This window comes from Lynx rufus, unplaced genomic scaffold (genome assembly GCF_022079265.1).
Source record: "Lynx rufus isolate CCGP_SWC_20201006 ecotype Redwood Valley unplaced genomic scaffold, mLynRuf1.p SCAF_24, whole genome shotgun sequence".
NCBI classification, from domain to species: domain Eukaryota; kingdom Metazoa; phylum Chordata; class Mammalia; order Carnivora; family Felidae; genus Lynx; species Lynx rufus.
The window spans coordinates 218,869-240,126 of NW_025814839.1; the positions used below are offsets into that span (position 1 = coordinate 218,869).

Here is a 21,258-nt window from a genome sequence, read left to right on the forward strand (position 1 = left end):
CCGCCACCTGCACCGTCGGGCGGTGTGGGGGCGGCTGCCCACGCTCCGTGGGGCACTTGCCGCGAGATCTCAGCCCCAGGTCTCAGGCTCTGGGAAGCAGGGGAGGGGCCAGGGCGACCCCAGAGCGGACCTGACGGGCACTCCGTGGAGGGGCCTGTGTCCCCTCCACAGCACCTGCCGGGACGGCTCTCCGGGGAACCCACCGGCTTCCTGAAGCCCCAGTGCGATTCTGTGAACGGGCGGGCACTGATGCCCGGGGACGGTCACTGCTCTCGTGTGTTGTGTCGTGGCCGTGCCTTTCCCGGCCCTGCCCTTGCCTGGCTCAGAACCCGGGCACCGGCGGCCTTGTTCCTCGTCTCTCCCCGGGGCCTGGAGGCCTGCCGGTTCCTGGTGTTCTCTCCCTTCCCCCCTTTTCTTGTCTTCAGGTCCGATGTCTTCCCTCCTACTGCCTCACTCGAGGGTTGGCTGATTGGAGCCATCAGCCCCGGGGCTGTGCAGGTGGAAAGGGCATCGGGACGCAGGTTACTGTTACAGGTTTTTGTGGACTTGCTCTGGAAGTCCAGAGAGGTTAAGTAACTTCGCCAGGGTCACACAGCCAAACTTCTAGGCCAAACGGATGTGCACACCCTCACCGATACCTCTCCTGGGTCTCCAGTCTGAGCTCTGCCCCTCGATAGCCTGGTGACCTTGAGCACGTCACGTCATGTCACTTTGCTTGTCAGTAAGCAGGTTTCAGACCCTCCGTCACCCCACTGGACAGGCTCTTCTCGAGGCATTCAGGGCCCTGCTCAGGCAGACTTTTTCCTTCTTACTCTTCCCCTGCAGTTGGGGGTCTGGCTGTGCCTGAACGCCCCTCCTCGTCCCCTCCCAATTCACCATCACCTTCGTTCCCCTGGAAGTCAGTGCTCTCATTTCCCTCTGCTCCCCTGGTGTTCTGCTTCTCCCAAGGCTCGGCTCGAACCTCTCCTCCTCCAGGAAGCCTCCCCTGATTGCCCCACGCTTTCTTGTCTTAGAATCCTGTGGGCCCAGGGCCAGTCCCACCCAGGGCCTGGCCGGACACTCCTTGAACCTCCAGAGTGTCTCTACTGTTATCGTTTCCTCCCAGTTTTTGTCTCTCCTGCCCGGTGCAGTGACGGACGACGGGGCCGATGTTTCCTTACAGGTTGTGTGCCTTTTTATAAACTCGGACTTTCCCCAGAGATGATAGATATCCTTTGCACCCCATGAATGCAAACTCCGCCCCCCCCCCCCCCCCCCCCAGCAAACTCATCGCCTTGCTCGTCAGTCGTGTTCCCTATTTTTTTGCCAGAAAACATTCCCAGCAGTGAAGGTCAGTCTGCAATAAGCGATTTGCATCTCCGATACCAAAACACTTCTTGGGACAAAATAAACACTCCAGACACGTTTGCCAGGAGGGTGGTGAGCGAGCAGACACCCTCAGCCAGGTGGGGGATTGTGACCAGAGCTGTGCCTGGGGGGCCCGGAAGGAAAGGTAGAGGGGACAGGGCTGGCAGGAGGCAGTAGGAAGTGTGGGGGGGGGGGGCGCTGGCGAATGGGAGAGCCCATCCGCCTTTCGAAGGGGCCGTCAGGCCTCGGTCCCCGGGCTGCAGCCACAAGGGGGTGTGCCAGACCGCCTGGTCTTTTAAGAGACGCTTTAAGTTCGGCTTTTTATGCAACGGCTTCTGGTTTTCAATACTGGCAGCGAACTCAGATGTTTTAGAAAGCCCTGCTGTCCAAACACAGCGCTCCCCCGGGCTGGCTCCACTTGGTGGACCGTGCCCGTTCGCAACCTGCCGCCTCAACATTTGTCCTCTTTGGCAGTCCCCGGGTGCCTCCGGGCGCCAGGCACGGTGCTTGCTTTGGAAGGAACCTCGGATCGGCCGGGAGAACCCCTGCCTGCCCTACGCTAGCCGCAGCGAACAGGGGCGGCTGCACGCGTCACCTCTGCCCCCACGGAGGCTTCTACTCACCGAGTCCTGTCCGGTGCAGGCTCAGCCCCACCACTCACAGACTGGCCTTGGCTGCAGGTTGCCCGCGGCTGGGCGGCTGGAGGCCGCGGTGGCTTCTTCTCCCCCAGTTCTGGGGGCCAGCCACCCAGGGGCGACAGGGCCCTGAGCTCTTCGGGGGAGGAGCGCTCTGTGCCTCTGCCAGCATCTGGTGTCGGCGGCCCTCCCGGACGTGCTTTCCTCGTGGACCCTTCCCTGTCTCCTCTCTCTGTCCTCTCGTGTCACCCGTCACCCTGCCTCTGTCTGTCGGTCTCCCACGTCCACATTTCCCCTTTCTATAAGGACGCCAGCCGTGTGGGATTAGGGCCACCCTGATGGCCTCGCGCTAACTTCATGACCCCTTGAGGAGCCGGTTTCCACATAGGGTCCTATTCTGAGGGACGGGGGGTTGGGACCCCGGCATCGCTGGCTGGGGAGTGGGGACACGAGTCAGTTTGTGACATGCACCGAGCCTCCCGCAAGCCCTAAAGTAGGTTGTGTTTGGCCTCACCGTGGCATTTCAACACAGATCATGACCCGGTTTTGTTTTTTTCCGTATTTACTCTAAAATCGCTGGCAGAGACAGTACAGAGAACTTCCTGGCTCCCCACCAGCCAGCATCCCCTAGTGTGAAATCTTACAGAAGTGAGGGTGCGAAATGCGGAAAGCAACGGTGGGACCGTGCTCGGAGCCGACCCGCTTTCCTTGGGCTTTTCCAGCGTTTCCACCAATGTCCGTTTTCTGGTCCGGGATCTGATCGCGGTTCCCCTTCTGCGCCTTGTCCTTGCGTCTCCGTGGTCCCCAGGTGACGGTTTCTCGTCTCCCCTTGGCTTTCCTGACCCTGACACCTCTGAAGGGTTGTGGTCGGCAATTTTGTCGAGTGTCCCTCGACTCGGGTGTGCCTGGCGCTTGCTCACGGAGGGGCCGGCGTGGATTTGGGGGAAGAGTCCCACGGAGGTGACCAGCCGCCCTTCCCGCCACGGCAGGTCACGGCCGCGGGCACCTCCGTGTGCGGCTGTCTCGTCCGCCTGTGCTCGGCGCCTTAGGACGCGTCCTGGAGCCAGGCTACCGTCGGGGGGAGGGGAGCTCACCTCCCACAGGGGACATCAAAGCACGGAGGGACGCGAGTTAAAATGCCAAACGACCAGTAAATATTCGGGGGAAGATACTTGGAGGCTACGCACCTGTCCCGTTTTTCTCAAGGTTTTGCCCGTCACCGTGACATTCACGCGTGGACCTTGCCTGCGGCAGTTGGGGCTGGGACGTTCTCGTGATGGTCTCCCGCTGCCCGCATTCTTTCTGCGGTTATCAATCGGAATTCCGTGAAGGAACGCTTGTTCCTTCTTCCTCGCTTATTTATTTGTTCAGTCATTTATTTATATCGGCGCGGGCTCGCGGATATTTATTTTGCTCTTTGGGTTATAATCTAGCGGCTCAGGTTCCCCCAGCTTTGGCGGTCGGGAGCTCAGGTGGAGTCTTGGGTCCTTCTGATCTTTTAACTTTAATTTTTTCCTCTTCGTTTTAGCACTTCTTTGCTTCGAGATGTTCTGGGCTCTTGTGTATTCCCGTGCCAGCACTGGAATCCGCCATCCCTCCAGAGAGAAACGGCTTTTTTGTTGTTGTTAGAGAATCGTGTTAGGAGCAGAGACCTCCGTGCTACACGGCTCACTGTTCCGGGTTCTCCCTGCTTCTCGGCCTTGTCGGCTCCGCTCCTCTCCTCCCTTCCCCTCCCTCCCTCCCCAGGGCTCTCCAGCCACGCGCGCTTTCTTCCGTCTGTTCTTCAAGTTCCCTGAATTTGTTTCCACCTCAGGGCCTTTGCAGCGCCCTCTGCCTGGAGCGCCCTGCCCTCTGGTTCTTTCCACCGCAGGGTCCTTCTGCTGCTGTAGATCTCGGCTTGGGGCCGTCCCCGAGAGACTTTTCTGCACCACTGAATCTGAAACGGCTGTCCCCTCCCCTGCCACCTAGTCACTACCCCCCCCCACCCCCCCGTTTCGGTTTCTGCATCAGGATTATCTTGCTTACTGTCTGTGTGACGCCTCTCAGCGTCCCCTCTGTGATGTCTGGGGACTCTGCCTTGCTCAAGGCTGTGTCCCCAGTGCCCGGAACAGTACCTACATGCAGTAGGTGCTCAGTAAACACTTGCTGAGTGACCGAGGAGATGAGAACGTGATCTTACTGTGCCCCTTTTTCAGATGAGGAAGTTGAGGCTGAGATCACTTACGTTCCTCGTCACGGAACGAAGTGCTGTGGTCTCAGCCTGTGTGACTGAGGCCCCCCAGTGCCCACCCTGACGGGCACAGGGCAGGGGAGGCTGAGGTCAGCGGCGAGGCCTCAGGGCGGGGAGGCCCCGGCTGATGTGAGGCGCGAGTGACCCTGGGAGCCAGGGACCCATGCCACTTCCACGAGGGTCCCTGGGGGCTCTGAGTACTGCTGGGGCCGTGGGGGTTCCGGACAGGGGGTGCTTCCCACGTGCTCGCTGTGGCCTCCCCGTCCTTGTTAAGAGGGAACGTGCAGGCGCGTTAGGGGCCCTGGACTTGAGCCCCGGTAGTGAGGATGCCGACTTCCTGCTGGAGATCCGCGTCGAGCCGTGGGGACGGGGGACATTGTTCGGCCTGGGACAGAGGCATGGTGGCAGATCCTGAGGACAGCTGGGCCTGGCGGTGGGGCCTCTGGGGCGGCGGGGGCCTGGAGGCAAAGAGTGACCCTCCCTGGGGTCCCTGTGTCCGATTGGTTCCGGGCCCTTCGGCCCCCGTGAGGTGTGTGTTTGGGGAGCTGTGCCCGTCCGTCAGGGCCTGGGGACTCCCACCACCTTGCTCCTTCTCCTGAGGTTGGGGTGCTGGGTGGCTCGGGAATCTCCCGGAGGCCGGCGGGGGCACTGTTTGCAACCTTTGCGAGGGGTTGGGTCGCTCCTGGGAACACGAGGAGGAAGGAGCAGCCCTCCCCGGGGAGGCCGCTGCCACACCCAGATCGGGGTGAGCACGTCCAGGGTCGCCCCCAGGCCCGCCTGAGCCCCAGGCCCACCGGCTGTCCGCGGCAGCACTCGCTTGTGTAGGGGGGCCGTGGGGAGCGGCTGAAGGAAGGGGGCTTCCTGAGGGGTCCTGCCTCTCCGGTGGCCGCCAGCCTGTGCCACCCTGCTCGGGTGACCTCCACTGTCCCAGGAGCCAGCCCGGGGGACGGCTGTCTCTGTGTGGCCACAGGTCTTGGGGTCCTGGTCTCTCCTGCCCGCGTTCCCAGTCTGAGCCCGTGGATGTTTCTCTGTGGCCGGTTTTCCAGGAGGGATCCTGGGTGCGTGTGGCGGGGGGCGGGGAGCGCTGACACCCTGCCCGCCCTCGGGACCCTTCTGCACGCCGGGCTCAGCCTAAAGGTGGACGAGGGCACCTCGGGGAGAGAGGGAGGATGCACTCTGGCAGTGCGCGGCTCCCTCTGGGGGGCTGCAGGTGTCTCTTAGCCCCCCGAGGACCAGTAAAGGGGCACACTCAGGGCTTGCTTTCAGGAAACAGCTCAGCGAAGGACGAAATATCGGAAACCCTGCGTTACTGACCATTGCTGTTTTGCTCCTGCCTAGAAACCAGGCGATGCGGAAAAAGTTAATCTTGTACTTCAAGAGGAGGAACCACGCTCGGAAACAATGGGTAAGCCATCCCTGGAATCTCCCCGGTCGCTCCCCTGGGCCAGGCTTCCTGGAGAGTCTGGGCCACTTCAGGCCATGCCCACCGGGACCTCCTGGTCTGCAGCTGTCTCATCGCTGCGTGTCCGGGCCGTGGACAGAGGCCAGGGACAGTGGCGACACGGGAAAGGGGAGCAGCTGCTTTGGTGACGCTGGGGCCCCGGGGCTCAGCTGCCCAAGGAGGCCTGGGGCCGGGAATTCTGCCGCTCCTTTTCCAGCCTGGAAGGGGAGAAGGCAGCATGTTGGCCCAGAAGAGCGGTTCCTTGTCAGAGGACCCTCCTTTCCAGGCAGGAAGAGAGAGGCTTGTTGGAAGGGGGGGGGGGGGGGAATGGGGTGGGCTGTGTACTGGCGGGCAGCGGCTGCATCAGAACGGACGGGGGCGCCACCCCTGCATCACGCCGCGCCTGGCGTCTCCTCTGGGAAGCAGGCCCAAGGCAGGGAGAGTGTGTGTGAGGACACGTGCTGTTGTGGTTCGGGTGCCTGTTTACATCACTGATACACGGCGGGGGCGGGGAGGGCAGTGACAGAGGGGGAGTCACTCCGCCGTGTGGGAAGAGCTGGCTCACATGGGCTTAAACGGCACAGAAATTTGTAGCTGAGAAAGGCCGTGGGTGGAGTTCAGGAGTGGGTCGATCAAGTTTCACCTTCACTTCTATGTGGTTTTTCCCCCCAACTCTGTATGTTAGTACATCGACAGATGGGTTTCTTTGTGGGACCTGAATGCCTACAGCAGATCTGAGTTTTCTAAGCCCAGAGAGAGAGCTGTCCTGTCTCAGACCATCTCACCAAGGCTCTGATTGGACCACTTGATGGCATGGTCCCTCTGAACCAGTTTCTGAACCCACGCTGCCCTGGCCCCAGACCTCAGTTAGGTCCCCAAAGAGAGGAGACCCTTCTGGCGCAGGTGCTGGGTGGCTGGGAAGCTGGCAGGTTGCGTTCTGGACCCCAGGGGCCCATGGGGTGAGACTTCCCAGCCTCTCCTTTCTCATGTTCCTCAGATCCCCAGATTGTCTGTATGGTGACCAGACGGGGGTGGGTGGGATTCTTGAAAACGGGTGTCCCATCTTATTCATTGAGTTAAATGTGCAGCGAGGACCTGCTGAGAGCCCGGCACAGGGGTGGGCAGGGGAGACGGAGAGAGAAGGGCCACGTGGAAGGACGGGGTGGGTTGGGGATAGCCTGCATGTCCTGGGTGGTGACCTCAGTACTGAATGGGAATGACTAGGAAGGACCAGCTGTGTGGAAATCTGGAGTGTCAGGCAGAGGGCACAGCAAGTGCAAAGGCCCTGAGGTCAGAACCAGCTTGGGTAGGCTGGGACAGCATGTAGTAGGTAAGTCTGGAGTGCAGTTCGTGAGTTGGGGGCCGCGGTTGATGTAAGTGGTGTGGGAGCCAGATCACCTAGAAACACTCACCTTCGACCAGGATGGAACATTCAGATTTTATTCTAAACCCGATGGGACCCTTGATTTACTCTTCTAAGTACATAGTGAACAACATAAGTCTTTATTTTGAGAATTTTCGAATAGGAGATCTGACAAATACAACGAACAGCACGTAGAATCGATCACAGTTCCTTTGCTGCGTACGTGTTCGCATGAGTGTGAACCTTGACCGTAGTTGTGTTGAAGGGTGGCAAGCAGGTGCCGACACCCGGACCCCTCTCCCGGGCACCTCCACATCTGTCTCCTGAAGGACAGGAAGTTCTGTCGCCACCACCCCCAAGAACGGACAGGGTTCCCGGTGATCTTCCAGCCGTGGCCACACTTAGAGCCCCAGCCGCCCTGTCTGGGGATGGGGTTCGTTTTGGACGGGGTGAAGAGTTTTTGCTGTGGTCACTTGGGGGCCCCTCGAGGGTGGGGTGGGGAGAGTGCTTATTTAAAATAGAGCGCAGCCGGAGACTGGTAAGAAACTCGGGTGGCTCTGAGGCCGGGCTGAGCCCATGTCCGGAGGCCCCTGTGTTCAACGGGAGGGCGTTTGGAATGAGCCTGTTCTTTTTTGGGTAACATTTATTTACTTACTCTGAGAGCAAGAATGTGGTGGGGGGGGGGCGGGCAGAGAGAGGGGGAGAGAGAATCCCAGGCAGGCTCCATGTTATCAAGAGAGGAGCCTGACGCAGGGCTCGATCCCACGAGCCCTGAGATCATGACCTGAGCTGATATCGAGAGTTGGGCGCTTAACTGACTGAGTCGCCCGGGCGCCCCCTGCCCCTCCTCGCCCCCCCCCCCCGACCCCGTTCCTGTTCTTCTGTAAGGAGCCCAGAGCTCCTGATGCATTGTTTTCAGCAGGGAGGCGGAGGGGTTTGGTCCAGATGGCTCCCCCAGACCTCTGACCTGCACGCCCCGCCCCCACCGTGAGCCGGCCCCCCTCAGATCACGGAGCCCCCACCCCTTAGAGGTTCTAAGGACCACGAGTCAGATGCCCACGCTGCCCTTCCCTGGGAAGCTGAGTGTGGCCCCGTAGGAGGCCCGACCGGTGGGTGGGGTGGCGGTGAGGCTGTGCTGTCAGCACAGGGCCCCGAGTTCGAGCCCATCCACCGGGGCCTGCCGTGTATCTGGGAGCGCGGTCTCGCCCTGAGCCTTGCCCCTCCTGCTCTGTGAAATGGGGTGGGGTGCAGGGAGGATTGAGGTGCGTGCTAGGGCTCCTGGCGAAGGGGGCGCGTGTGACAGTGTGGTGGCCGTGCGGGATGGGTCAGGCAGGAGGAGGTGGGCCCACCATGGAGGGAGCCCTGTGTCCTCAGGCTGCTGTAACAGACTCCCACAGATAGGCAGCCGAAGACAACGGAACTGCGTGCTCCCCCAGCTCCGGAGGCCAGGAGTCCGAAGTCACGGTGTGGGCAGAAAACCGTGTTCCGGCCGGGGGCTCTAGGGTGGGTCCCAGCTGCCTCTCCCAGCCTCGGGGGCCCAGGTCCCTGCGGTCTCTGCCTCTGTTTCCACAGGGTCGTGTCTCCTTTCCTTCTCTCACATGGACACCCGATTATGTGATTTAGAGCTCTCCCTAACCTGGGATGACCTCGTCTCAGGTTCCTTTTTTTAATAAGGTCAAGTTATGTGTAGATTCTGGGGGTCACCATTCAGCCACCACAGAGGGCATCGGCTGTTTTCTGCACAGTCTGCCTTTCCGCTTTCCCCCGACTTGTCCCCACTCTCCTTGTCATTTACGTGGCTGAAGGTTTGCTCACCTCTCCCACGTCCCTGCACCTCTGAGTTCCCCGTTTTCTGAGTCTGGGCTTTTCCTGGAGCCGCCCCGCATCCGTGACTTGCTTACGTGGCCCGAGGCTGAGCAGGACGGGGTCGGGTGGGGGGACAGCTGTCGGTCGTCACCCTCAACCCTCACCAACACGAGGCGGGGAGGGCAGGAGCCCTGGCGCTCAGCAAAGCCAGTGTGGAGAGCATTCTACAGGTTCTGCGACCTGTCCCGCTGAGCCCCGCGGGGGCCCTGTGCGAGGATGTGCCCTCCCTGAGGTCAGAGGGACACGGCTGCCCTGGGCAGCGGGCTCCAGCTGCCCTTCTCTGACGGCACCCTCCTTTCCCTGTCCCGTGGCCGAAGCCTGGGTTCCCCGGTTGTCAGGGAACTCCATTTCTCATCAAGCCCCGCCTGGCAGGGCAGGAGGGTCTCAAACTCGGCCCCGCTGATCATCTGGGGCAAAGCACTCCGCTTCTGGCCTCAGTTTACTCCTCCGTTCGGTGAAGATATTAACACCCACCTCCTCGGGCCCTTGAGCGACAGGCTTCGCACAGCGTGCTCATCAGGGTGGCGCACGACGGGCGGTGGGCGCCCAGAACGAGACCCGCGTGGGACCGCCGGGGCCTTGAAGAGCCCAAACGATCCTGAAAATGCGCGGCGGGGAACAACTGCGGGAGTCACCTCGGGTTTCAAAACGCATCACAAAGTTACAGCAATCAGAGCACTGTGGTCGTGGCCCAAGGACAGACCCGGAGAGCAGTGGAGCAGGAGGGGAGAAGGCCTCACGCCGTGGGCAGGTGGTTTTTGACTGGAGGCCAGATGCAGTCAGCGGGAGGGGGTGGGCTCTTCACACACGGTGGGGCTGGACCCCACTCCCAGCCCCGACGGAAAAAGGCTAATTCGCAGTCCGTTGAAGGCCCCCCGGTGCAAGAGCCAAAACTGTAAGATTTCTCCGGAAAAACACGGCGGGGACTCTCGGTGACCTCGGGTTTGCCAGCGGGTTCTTGGGCACGACACCGAGCGCACCCGCGGCAAGAGGAAGGCGGGGGCGTCGGGCGTCATCAGCGTAACCGTCCGCTGCTCCTGCCGGGATCCCAGGCGGCCCTGCTCCCGGGCCTCCGCGGAGACTTGTGCCCGGCTCTGTCCCGGCCCCCACCGTGAGCCTGAGCCCGAGCGTGGGGCGAGTTTGCTTCCTGCTCTGGGCGGCGGGTCCACCCCGCGGGGGCCCCACGCAGCGGTCGCGTCCCCGGGGTCCGGGGTGCTGCCGTCTCCCACACGGGGCACGGTCCCGAGGCCCCCCGTGAGCGGGCCCAGACCCTGCCCGTCTTTCCCGGTAACTGCGTGGTCTTCCTCTGCTGGCTGGGTCTCCGCAGCACCTCCTCCCCGCTCCCTCAGGCTGAGGACAGGCTCTCCGGCAGGAGGCGTGGCTCTCCGGCAGGAGGCGTGGCTCTCCGGCAGGAGGCGTGGCTCTCCGGCAGGAGGCGTGGCTCTCCGGCAGGAGGCGTGGCTCTCCGGCAGGAGGCGTGGCTCTCCGGCAGGAGGCGTGGCTCTCCGGCAGGAGGCGTGGCTCTCCGGCAGGAGGCGTGGCTCTCCGGCAGGAGGCGTGGCTCTCCGTGCCCCGCGGGGGCTGTCCGCACCACAGCGCCCCAAGCGGCGTGGCCGTCGTCTGCCGCCGGAACCGCGTCCTCCTCTCCAGCGGGGTCATGGGGCCCCGGGAGCGGGGGGTGGGGGGGGTCTCTCCCGGGGGGGGCTCTCCCCCCCCCCCGAAGCCGGCCTGACCACCGCCCGGGGGCTCCCGCGCTGCCGGGTCTGCCAAAGACCAAGGTCGCGGGTTGCCTGAGTCGGGCTGGAATACGGGGTGGGGCGAGGTGTCCGGTCACGAGGACGAGGGAGGCATTGAGAGGGCGTTCAGGCGAGACTCCTGGACCGTGCCATCTGTCCCGCACAGCTGTTAGAGACCGGGAGGTTGGGGTCTTACGGGCGGCTTATCGCTGCCCCCCTGCTCGAGACCCGGGTCACCTTGGAGATGTGGAAGCCGTGCAGCTGTGGTCCTGCCTGGGCAGGGGTCTTTTCTCTGAGGACACGCGGCACTGTGGGTAGACGCAGAGAGGGACTTCCTTGTCTAGGAGAGACGGCGGAGGCCCCTCCGTGGATGTTGCTCGGGACTTTCACGATGACTCCCTGGACCCGGGACCACGGCTGAGCTTGAGGCCAGGGAATGGGGAACTTTCCAGAAAGGGGATGCTTTCTAGGGGCCGCCCCAAACCTGACAGACACCCCCAGAGCCTCACGGCCCCACGTAACTTCCTTCCGTGGTGGGAGTGGTCCCTGCGTGTGCTGTAGCCCTTTGCCACATGACAAACGTGTCTGGGGGACCGGGGTCGGAATTTTAAGTGCTACGTAATGTGATTTGAAGTTAGCCGCTTGTAGCTGGTGGCTTTTGCATCGGACGAGGCATTTCTAGAAGGAGGCCAGGCCGGTGGCCCATCCCCCAGGGAAAGAGGCAGCCAGGCGCTCAGGGAAGGCTGTGCGTTTTCTTGGGGTTAGGGTCTGCCCGGGTCTTCGCGTGCTCCTGCCGTGCGTGCTCCTGCGCGTGACTGTGTGTGTCTGGATCTCAGCCCGTCTCCGTGTGCCCGCGTGAGCGTGCGTGCCCGCGTGCAGCGCCGGCGGGGAGCACGGAGCCGGGGCCTGGCGCCTAGGGGAGGACCAGCCGCTAAGCGGTGCTCCCGCGCTGTGCTCCCCCAGGAGCAGAAGTTCTGCCAGCGCTATGACCAGCTCATGGAGGCCTGGGAGAAGAAGGTGGAGCGCATCGAGAGCAACCCCCGGCGGCGGGCCAAGGAGAGCAAGGTGCGCGAGTACTACGAGAAGCAGTTCCCCGAGATCCGCAAGCAGCGCGAGCTGCAGGAGCGCATGCAGAGGTGAGCCGGGGCCGGAGCCCGACCCTCCTCCCCCCACCCCGCCCACCGCCTCTGTTCCTTCAAGATACCTCAGGGGCCTGGGTCAGGAAGAGCCCGGGTTGGTGTGCAACAGCGAGCGCAGCAAGGGCTCAAACCGGCGATGCAGGGGCCGTATCGGGCCCCTGGATGCGTCGCTCGGAGCCTGCTTGGCCTTAGTGCCGATTAGAAACTGAGACACGTTTTGGCGGAGCAAGCTGTCCTTCCCGCGTGCCACGGGCTGGTACCACCCAGCTGTGTTCCTTCACGTGGGCCGCGTGGCCCCTGAGGGCAGCAGAGCCTGAGATGCTGGGTGTGGATCGAAGGCCAGGGGACCGCCCGCCTGGCTTTGCGGCCAGATCAGGGTGCTTGCCGGTCTCCCCTGGTGGTCGGGAGGGCTGCGTGGCAGGGAGGGCCCGGCGCACAGTCGGTTGCCTGGGGGCGTGTGGCTGTGCTTTTGCTGTTACGCAGAGAGGTGACGGGCAGCGGGCAGTGACAGTGCCCCTTCCGGGCCTCCTGGACGCTCGCGTCCACGTCTCACCGGTGCCTCCCCCCAGGCCTGAGAGCCGGGTGTGACAAGGGAGGGAACTGAGGCAAAGGTCCACACACATGGATCTGTGGGCTGGGCTTCGGGGGCATCTGAGGAGAGGGCAGGACTGAGCGTCTCGGGTATTCCTGGGTCAGGGCTGGGGCTCCTGGACGCCCCCAGCCTGGGGCGGTCCCTGTGGGCATGGGAGGCCTGGCCCCTTTCCGCCTCCCTCCCTGCCGCCTACACTCTGCCCTGCGCCTGGGGAAGTTGTGGGCTCGGTCCGCGCCGTGGTGCCAGCCGGGCCCCTGCTGCCGCCGGCCTGGTCCTGAGGGTGTCCCTTTGGTCTCCAGCAGGGTGGGCCAGCGGGGCAGCGGGCTTTCCATGTCGGCCGCCCGCAGTGAGCACGAGGTGTCCGAGATCATCGATGGCCTCTCCGAGCAGGAGGTAAGAGCGTGGCCGTGACCGTGGCCTCGGCTTCACTCCCCCGCCCCCCACGCGTGGGAGCGTCCTGGCGGGAAGCAGAGCTCACCCAGTGGCTGAAATCGAGGGGCTTGTCCCTGAAGCGTGGGCAGAACCGGTGCAGGGCATTGAGGCCCGGTGGGAGTGGCCGTCCATCGCCTGCCTCCCGCCTGAAGGTCGAGCAGAGAAAGGCGTGTCGCTGGGCTGTGGCCATCTGGCAGGACGTGGCCGGGAGGGCCACAGCGGAGGGGGGCTGGGGGACGAGTACCCCTGCCTCTCGCGCCTCCCGGTGCCTCCCACTGACTGAGCCCAACCGGAAGCCAGAGGCAGGGGTGCCTGAAAACTGTGGTTTCTAGGCCAGCCTCTCAGTGCCCCGGCTGGGGGCGGGTGGACAGTTCCAGCACGCTGACCGTCCACCAGGCCGGACCCCCAGCCCTGCCAGCGTGAGCACGCTCTCCTTGTCCCCTGGGGGGAAGACGGGGGGCTGGACAACCCGAACTCAGCCTGAGTGACCCCGGCCGTGGTCTGGGGGCCCAGAGATGGTCAGGAAGCAGGGAGACGAGGCATTTGCCCTGCGGAAGTGTTGTTGGTAGCCACCTGGTCCCTTCCGGGTCTCGGGGGCCAAGCTTCTAACGTGCCAGGCCCCCACCCTGCTTGTTCCCGACAACACGGTGGACACGAGGGCGTGTCGTGGAAGGAGGGGAGTGCGTTCCTCTTCCCTGGGGGACTTGGATCCGGTAGCGTGGCTGCGGTTCATTGTGGCAGCCACCAGCGGCACGGGGCTGTTTACATCGAAGTGAACCTTCGGTTCCTTGGTCACATGCGCCACACGTTCGGGGCCAGGCAGCTCCGTGGGTTGGTCGCTCCCACGCTGGACGGGGCAGGTGGCTTCTGGGCAGCTCTGCCCTGGCTGCCGATTCTCCTGTGCCACAGACTTAGGAGTCCTGGGGGACAGGCGCCCCGTATAAACTGGAGATTTCTAGGCCCTACCCCCGGAGGCTCTGATTTAGCTGATCTGGGGTGGAGCCCAGCACTCTGAGCTTTTACCAAGTACCCACATGATTCTGACGCGGGTAATTCAGACTGTCTGGCCACGAAGAGAGACCTTCCTTTTAAAACTTCACGTGGCGGGCGGGGGCGGGGCTCCGGAGCGGCTCCTTCGGTTGAGCGTCCAACTTCGGCTCGGGTCGTGGTCTCACGGTTTGAGAGTTTGAGCTCCTGCGTCGGGCTCTGCGCTGCCCTCCCCCTCTCTCTGCCTCTCCCCTGCCCCTGCTCTTTCTTTCTGTCTCTAAGTAAATAAATAAAACTTAAAGAAAAAGTGACAAAAGTACCTTCACATGGTACATCCCTATTTCGGACGCCATTCGGTCCTCAGAAAGCAGAACTCGGAGAGCCTTTGTCCACAGTCACGCCTGCGGGCTTGCTGTGGCTCTCGTCCCACGGATGCTACCTGTGGCCACGTGCACATCCCACAGGCGTGAGGACCTGGGCTCACTTTGCCCCGGAAGCAAGAGGAGGGTGGGGGGCCCTCTCCCCAGTGTTTCCCGCCTGAAGGCCAAGGGCGAGGGGCATCGCAGTTTGATGCGGTGTTCCCGCCCCCAGCCCCCAGCCCAGAGGCCTGCTTCCCCAGGTCCTGGCCACCGGCCTCCTGAGGCTGTTGAGGGGGTGGCCTTTGGGGTGGGTGGTCAGAGGGGGAATTCAGGGCAGAGACTCCCTGGGAGGGCGGGAAGGAGGGGGCCGGGTGGGAGGAGAGACGCCCTATCCTTCGGGAAGCTTTCCACAGTCACAGCGTGCAGTGACCATGCCGTGGTCCGCCATCAGTGCCCCTCTGGGAGGACGACAGCCGAGATGGTAGTTCTGGAGGGCTGTGCCAAGTGCTGGCAGCCTCAGGCCTCCGGGGCGGGGCGGGGGGGGTCCTCCTGGGCCGGGCGCGGGGCTGTGTGCCCCTGCTGGGATTCCAGATGTTGAAGGAGAGGTTGGCTGTGGGATGCCGGGCGGCGGATCCTTTGAACTCGCTGACCTTGGCCGTGCTGGGCCCTCGCCTGCCTCCTCAGATGGGTAATTAATCGCCAGTAATGGGCTGGCTGCAGAGATTTGGGGAAATGAGCCCAGCTGAGTGGTGGCTCGGAGCCCCTTAACAGCCATCCCGATGCATCATGAGCGAGCCCGCCCGACTCCTGCCCGCACGGGGCTGGCGGGCTGGATCCCAAGCCGATGCCAGGGCTGGGAGGGTGGCGGGCAGGGGGTGGGTCCGTGCCCCCCCCCCCCCGGCCCCTCTCTCTGTCCCGTGTGCCCTCGGAGCCCGGATGGCCAGGCCCGTCTCCTGAGCTGGTTTGGCCCAGCTGGCTAAACATCTTTCCTGTCGTGTTTTACGGCAGTTGCATTTCCAAAGAGAAGATTCATTGCCCCCCTCTCGCTGCAGATAAGGCGGCTGCTGTGCTCCACATTTAATTTACAGCCCCGTCCACCATAAACCTGTCCGGGGCTGCCTTTAAATTCTCCCTCCGCCGGCATGGCCTGTTATTATTTTTAACTCATCCTTCCCTCTGTCTCTGGCTCCGCCTTCCCCCGCCCTTGCTGGGGACGCTGGCACCTTCACCTGGGCCCCCCTCCCCCAGCTGGGCCCCCGCCCCCCCCGCCTGGGCTCCCCCCACCTGGCCCCCCCCCCGGCCCCCCCCTCGCTGGCAGGGCCCCTCCCGCCCCTCCCCCGCCCTGTCCCCGGGCCGCCCCCTGGAGCCCTCTGAGCCGGGCCCCCCTGCCCTGTCCTCCCTCCAGAACCTGGAGAAGCAGATGCGCCAGCTGGCCGTGATCCCGCCGATGCTCTACGACGCTGACCAGCAGCGCATCAAGTTCATCAACATGAACGGGCTCATGGACGACCCCATGAAGGTGTACAAGGACCGCCAGGTCATGAACATGTGGAGCGAGCAGGAGAAGGAGACCTTCCGGGAGAAGTGAGTGGCCCCTGGCCGGCTGTGGGCCTCCGCGGACCCCTCCTCCCTCTCCTGTCCCGGGAAGCGCTACCTGGTGAGGCGTGGACGGGCTCCCTGGGGCCACTGTGACAAGGGACCATGGGCCGGGTAGCTGGCGGCAACAGGAAGTTTGTCCCCACTCCCAGCGCCGGAGGCCACAAGTCCAAGATCAAGGCTTCCTTGATCAGGGTTGGTTCCTCAGAGGCTCTGAGGGAGGGGGCCCCCTGCCCCTCCCCCGGCCTCGGGGGCTCCCGGCCACCTTCCTCCTCCCGTGGCTTGTGCGCACATCGCTCCCTCTCTGCCTCTGTCTTCACGTGGTCTTTCCCGTGTGTCTCTCTGTGTCTGCCTTTTCTGTAAAGACCCCAGCCGTGTCGGATACAGGGCCCACCCTACTCCCGTGTGACCCGTCTGAACTGGTTGCTTCCTTAGAGAACAACTTTCCAAATCCGGTCACATTGGGAGGGTCTGGGTGGACGTGAAATTCGGGGGACGCTGTTCAGCCCGGTACAAAGTGTCCAGGGCAGCCTTATGTGAAACGGGGCTCTGTGGGTGGGGAGGACGAGGCCAGAGGATCTCGGAGGTTGGGCCGGAGGGTAGGGGTGTGTGGCTGGCCGATGGCCCTTTGGTGTCATTTTGAAAGCGGCTGTTCGTTGAGCACGTGTTCCTTCCCAGACACCGTGCAGATGTGTTTTCAGGGGTTTTGTGTGTTTGTCCCTCTTATGCCTCATAAGAGCATCATCAGGCCATCCTCATTACACAGGTTAGGAAACAGAGGCTCAGAGAGGGTAAGACACTTAAGGAGGGCCACACAGCTCACAAACGGTGGAGGACGGAAGGTGGACAGAGGGACTCAGACCCCCCCAGCTCCAGGGCAAGGGCTCAGCTGCAGTGAAGAGGCTCCTTGGGGAGCGGGAGGGGGCCAGGGAGCCGGAGAGCTTTGGAGAGCAGAGGCAGGAGTTGAGTGCCAAGAGATGAGGCCTGGGGTTTCTAAAACGAAAAGAACAGAACGACCCGAGTGTTTGGCTGGTAGGTGGATAAAATCCTCGTCCCCTCAACTAAACTCAGAAGTTGTATCGCATGGACCCACGTGCCGGGCGGAGACCCCCGTGAGCTGGGCGGGCGGGAAACTCAGGCATGGGCGGAGGGCTTCACGCTTGGCCAGAAGGGGGTGTCGGAAACAGATTCTGCCTCCGGAGAAGGCCTCGTGGCCAGGGGACGCGACCACGTTCTGCAGCCGCCGGCCGGGGCCTGGGGCTGTCTCTGCCCTTTGCGGGGTCAGGTGGCCCAAAGTGCCTGGGGGGGCCCTGGGCAGGGATGATTCTGGGTGGTGGGCAATGCAGGGGTGATGTGGCCGCACCAGAACGGGGAGGTGCAGGAGGAGCGACTGATGAGGGTCGGGGCGGGAGACTGTATTTTCTGGACTAGCTTTTGATGATGGAAATTCTAAAACATCCGTGAAACTAGAGGGACGGTTGCAGGAGGGCCCGAGTGCCTAGCACAGCCTCAGCACCGTGGGGAGCAGGGCCCAGGGGCGTTTGGGGTTGAGCGCTCAGAGGCAGAAAACCCCGTGACTCGGTGGCTCGTTTCTAAGTCCTCACAACCACATATGTGGTTGTGCCAGGGTCAGGTCCCGCGGGTACCCTGTCGTCTCATTTTAAACCAGTGACGGACCGCAGGCACGGATGCTAGCACTTACGCCGCGTTAGGCGTTTAAATTCCCCCGGCACGTTTGATGTGTTTATTTACGCTTTCTTTAAAACGAACAGACAAACAAAAGAGAGGTGCTTCTGGGGTGTTTTCTGTGTTTCATTCTTTCTGGAGAGTTCACGTTTGCTCGTCTCACCTAATGATTTCATTGTTAATTCAGAAGAGTGGGGCACCCGGACTGGGCTGCTGTCTGCTGAGCCTCAGCTTGGTGCCACATGTCCTTCCGGGAGAGTGGTCGCGGTCAAGGTTGTCAGTGCAGGACTGATGGCTCTCGGGCCTCCGGAAGTCACGCGCAGTGGCCTAGAGCCCCACCGCTGACAGGCTTTGTCACCCCCAGCAGCCGCGCCGCTTCTCTGAGCCTCAGTTTCCACATCTGCAAAGTGGGTATAGCAACGGCGCTTCCCTTGTTTAGCTGCCGAGAGGTGCCCAGTGTGCAGGAAGTTCTCGGTGATCGTTGGCGGAAGATGTGGATACAGGTGCAGGTTGGAGGGCGGTGGGAGAGGTGAGCTAGGGGGTTCCCAGGATTGACACCTGATCTCCTGGGACTCCGTCTCTTCTAGGAGAAACTCCGAGGAAGGGATCTAGGTGGGAAGGAAATGTCACTGGGGCAGGGAGAGGGAGGGGAAGGGGACTCTGTCTGGAAAAGAAGGGCGTTAGGCCGGCTCCAGCTTTGCAAGCTGCCTGAGGCAGGATCCCAGGCGGGGAAGCCTGCCACTCTGACTCTTGGCTTCCTCCTGGAAGAGAGAAGAGGCCGTTCCGGATTCTCCGGTGTCTGGTTGGGGAGCAGGGGAGGGGCCCGCTGGCCTCCCGCCCAGCCATCTGGAGGGCCGGGCGGGAGAGCACCAGGCGCTGGCCCGGGCTCCCTCGTGGGACCCGGGGCCCCCGCCTCGCCAGTGGCTCCTTCTCTCCCCGGAGGAGGCTGCGCAGCTAGTGGTGCATCGTGGGGACCGGCAGGCCAAGGCTGGGCCGGGGCCAGGGACCCCACCCAGCATCCCTGGGGCCCCCGCGGCTGTGACCCACATCTCCGCCCCCGCTGCCCGCCTGCTCCCGTGGCCCTGACATTTCAGCCTTGCCGAGTCTTTCCCAGTAATTCTGCCGGCTTCGCGGGAAGCCCGTTGGTGGGGTGCCAGCACCCCGCACCCCCTCCGGCGTGAGCCCTTTCTTGCCGCCTCCCCGCGGGCACGCAGAGCCCCAGCTCCCTGCTCTCCCGGGGAGGCTGGCGGTTCTCGGCCTGACCTGTGGCCTGGCTGCGAGGGCCCGCGTGGGCCGGGCGAGGCCCAGCTTCCCAGACCCGGCCGGAGATAGAAACAAAGGCATTTTTTACAAGGGGGGGAACCCCACCAAAGAGCTGCGTGCAGTGTCCTCATTTTTCCTGGAAGCCGCCTCCAGCAGGACAAACAAATATATTTTCAAAGGCGCTAAAACCAGTGACTCACTCCAAGGAACGCCCTCTCTCACCCTCGCCCGCCCGCCCTTCCCACACCCCCCTGGGCTTAATTGCTCCGAGTGGGGCGTCGCCTGCCCAGCCGGGCCCGCGGAGATGGCAGGCGCCCGTGTGCTCGGCGCCCGCCCAGCCGGGAAGCCCCCCGTGGCCGGGCCTCACGCCCGTCCTTCTCCTTCCGCAGGTTCATGCAGCACCCCAAGAACTTTGGCCTGATCGCATCGTTCCTGGAGAGGAAGGTGAGTCGCTGCCCCCACGCCCAGACGCCGGCCCGGCCGCCCTGCCCGCTCCGCGCCTCTCCGGGGTCCGCTCCGGTGGGCGGCCCCTTGCCCTGGCGCCCAGGGCCCTCCCTCCCTGCCCGCAGAGCTTGCCCCTTGCTCTGTCCGTCCCTCCTCCCCTCCTTCCCCCCTCACTCCTCCTGCTCCCTCCTCTGAGAAGCAGCCGCAGGCCCCGCCCCTGCTGGCCCAGGGGGCGGAGCACCAGGCCCAGAAACCCGGGAGAGCTGTGCACACCGGCCTCCCCGGCCAGCGCCTCGGACGTGGCAGCGAGCGTCCCTGCGGATTGGGCACAGGTTCTGGAAGCCATGCTGTGCCTGGCGCCCCAGTTACGGCTTTATAGGCGAGGGTGGCGTTCTTCCAGGGGGTTGGGCCCTCCGAGGGCCACTCTGTGCTTTCCGACACCCCGGATGCCAGCCAGGCGTGTGGCCAGTAAGTCCTCATCCCGCCGGGACGAACATTCCGTAGAGCTGCTGCTCAAACCCGAGCTCGCCCCCAAAGCCAGCCCAAGGCAGGGCCCCTTTTCACTCCCGGCTGCCACTCTGTACCCTTCGTTGGGCTGGGCAGAGCCCGGAGAAGCTGGGCGGGGTCTGGATGAGACCCTGTGCCGTCGGGCGGAGCGGGAAGGGCGTCCAGCAAGGCTCACTTCTGGGCTGCTGTCCCCGGGGGGTTTTACGCTGCACTCCCTTGAATCAGGTTCTTCAGAGGCGGGGGCACCTGCCCACGCCCAGCCCTACAACATGCCCAGCTGCTGGAGGCCTCATGCTTTTCAGTCGAGGGAGGGCCGTCTGGGCAGGAGCCACGCGGCTATTTTAAAGTTGAACAGTTGTTCCCAGTGTCTGCCCTTAATGAGCTGATAGCCATAGGAGGAGGCAGACGAGGCAACGCGGGGAGATGAAATCTCTCTGTGCCTGAAAAACGCGCGTGGGGAAGCAGGCCCTGTAAACGGCCTTCCTCTGAGTTCGTGACGGCTCTGTGCTGGGGGTGTGGACAGTCCCGGGGGGCTCTAGGTCAGGGCTCCTCGGGGATGGAGGTGAGGGTCTCAGAAGCCGGTCACTGAACAGAATTGCTTGGGAACTGGGGAATCAGAGTCTCTCCACTGGAGAGTAGACCTTAGGGTGTATTTTGGCTGAGAGGCAGCTTAGGACGGGACTTCAATAGAGCTTCCAGAAGGGTCTGAAGCAGGGATTGCCAACTGTGCTCCGTGCCTTTGGGGAGAGGCGTGTTCTGAGCGAGGCCGATGGCCGGCCGGGGGCTCGGTGGGCCGGCCAGCCCGTGCCCGTCTGCGGGGGCAGCTGCTGCTTAAGGCCGGCTCCCCGTCGTCCGGCGCGGAAGGCGCGCCCCTGAACCGTTCAAGGGCACGTCGGGCACCCCTGTCGCCCGACTTGCAAATACTGGCATCTGATGATTCAGTGGTTTTCTCCACGCTCGCGCGGGCCCCCGTGGGTGGGCCAGGTTTACCAGGGCAGTAGCCTCTGCCCACGTGTATTCTGGGAGGGGGCAGAGGCCCCGGGGCTTGAGGCCCAGCCTGCCTCGGCACCCAGCGGCCCTCACCTCACGGAACGGCCTCCAGAGGCTCCCAGTCTTGGCTCCCGCTCTGAGCACCACGGCGACATCTGACGTCCTGTCCGTCACGGCTGCCAGCGTCAGCCAGCTGTCACCTGGAGCTGGCCTGTGGTCACAGGTGGCAGGCACGGCCGTGCTGATGCTGTTTGCTTTGAGGACCCGTCGTCTTACGGGTCCCATTTGGGCAAGAGGTGGTGGAGTTCGGGGCGGGCCAGTCGCTTAATCAGCAGGTGGCACCAGGGTTCAGACCCAGAGTGGTGTGGAAAAGACCAAGGCAGAGACACTCATAAACGTCCCAAGAGGCGAAGGGTCGCGTGGGGACGTTACAGTCCGGCTGGGTCACGAGGCTCAGCACAGGGCACTCGGGGCCCCGGGGGTTGGGGAAGAAGGGGCTGGACTGAGAGACGGGAGACCCAGGCCCGACCCGGGCACACTTTGAGTTTATGCAGGTGGGAGTCGGAGGGCCGGGGGAGGCAGGTGACCCCTTGTTGTCCCCGTCCTCGACGGCGGCGGTCGGCAGGCCGGGTAACATGCCCGCGG

The 21,258-nt window shown here is 63.4% G+C and overlaps 1 protein-coding gene across 1 annotated transcript in view; it reads left to right on the plus strand.

Annotated features, from left to right (window-relative positions):
- The window catches only part of NCOR2 (nuclear receptor corepressor 2), a 182,405-nt gene that overhangs the window by 76,899 nt on the left and 84,248 nt on the right, over positions 1 to 21,258 (plus strand). Inside the window, 5 exon segments of the mRNA XM_047088379.1 lie at positions 5,551 to 5,617; positions 11,582 to 11,754; positions 12,649 to 12,742; positions 15,533 to 15,711; positions 19,062 to 19,116. Coding sequence (XP_046944335.1) covers positions 5,551 to 5,617; positions 11,582 to 11,754; positions 12,649 to 12,742; positions 15,533 to 15,711; positions 19,062 to 19,116 — 568 coding nt within the window.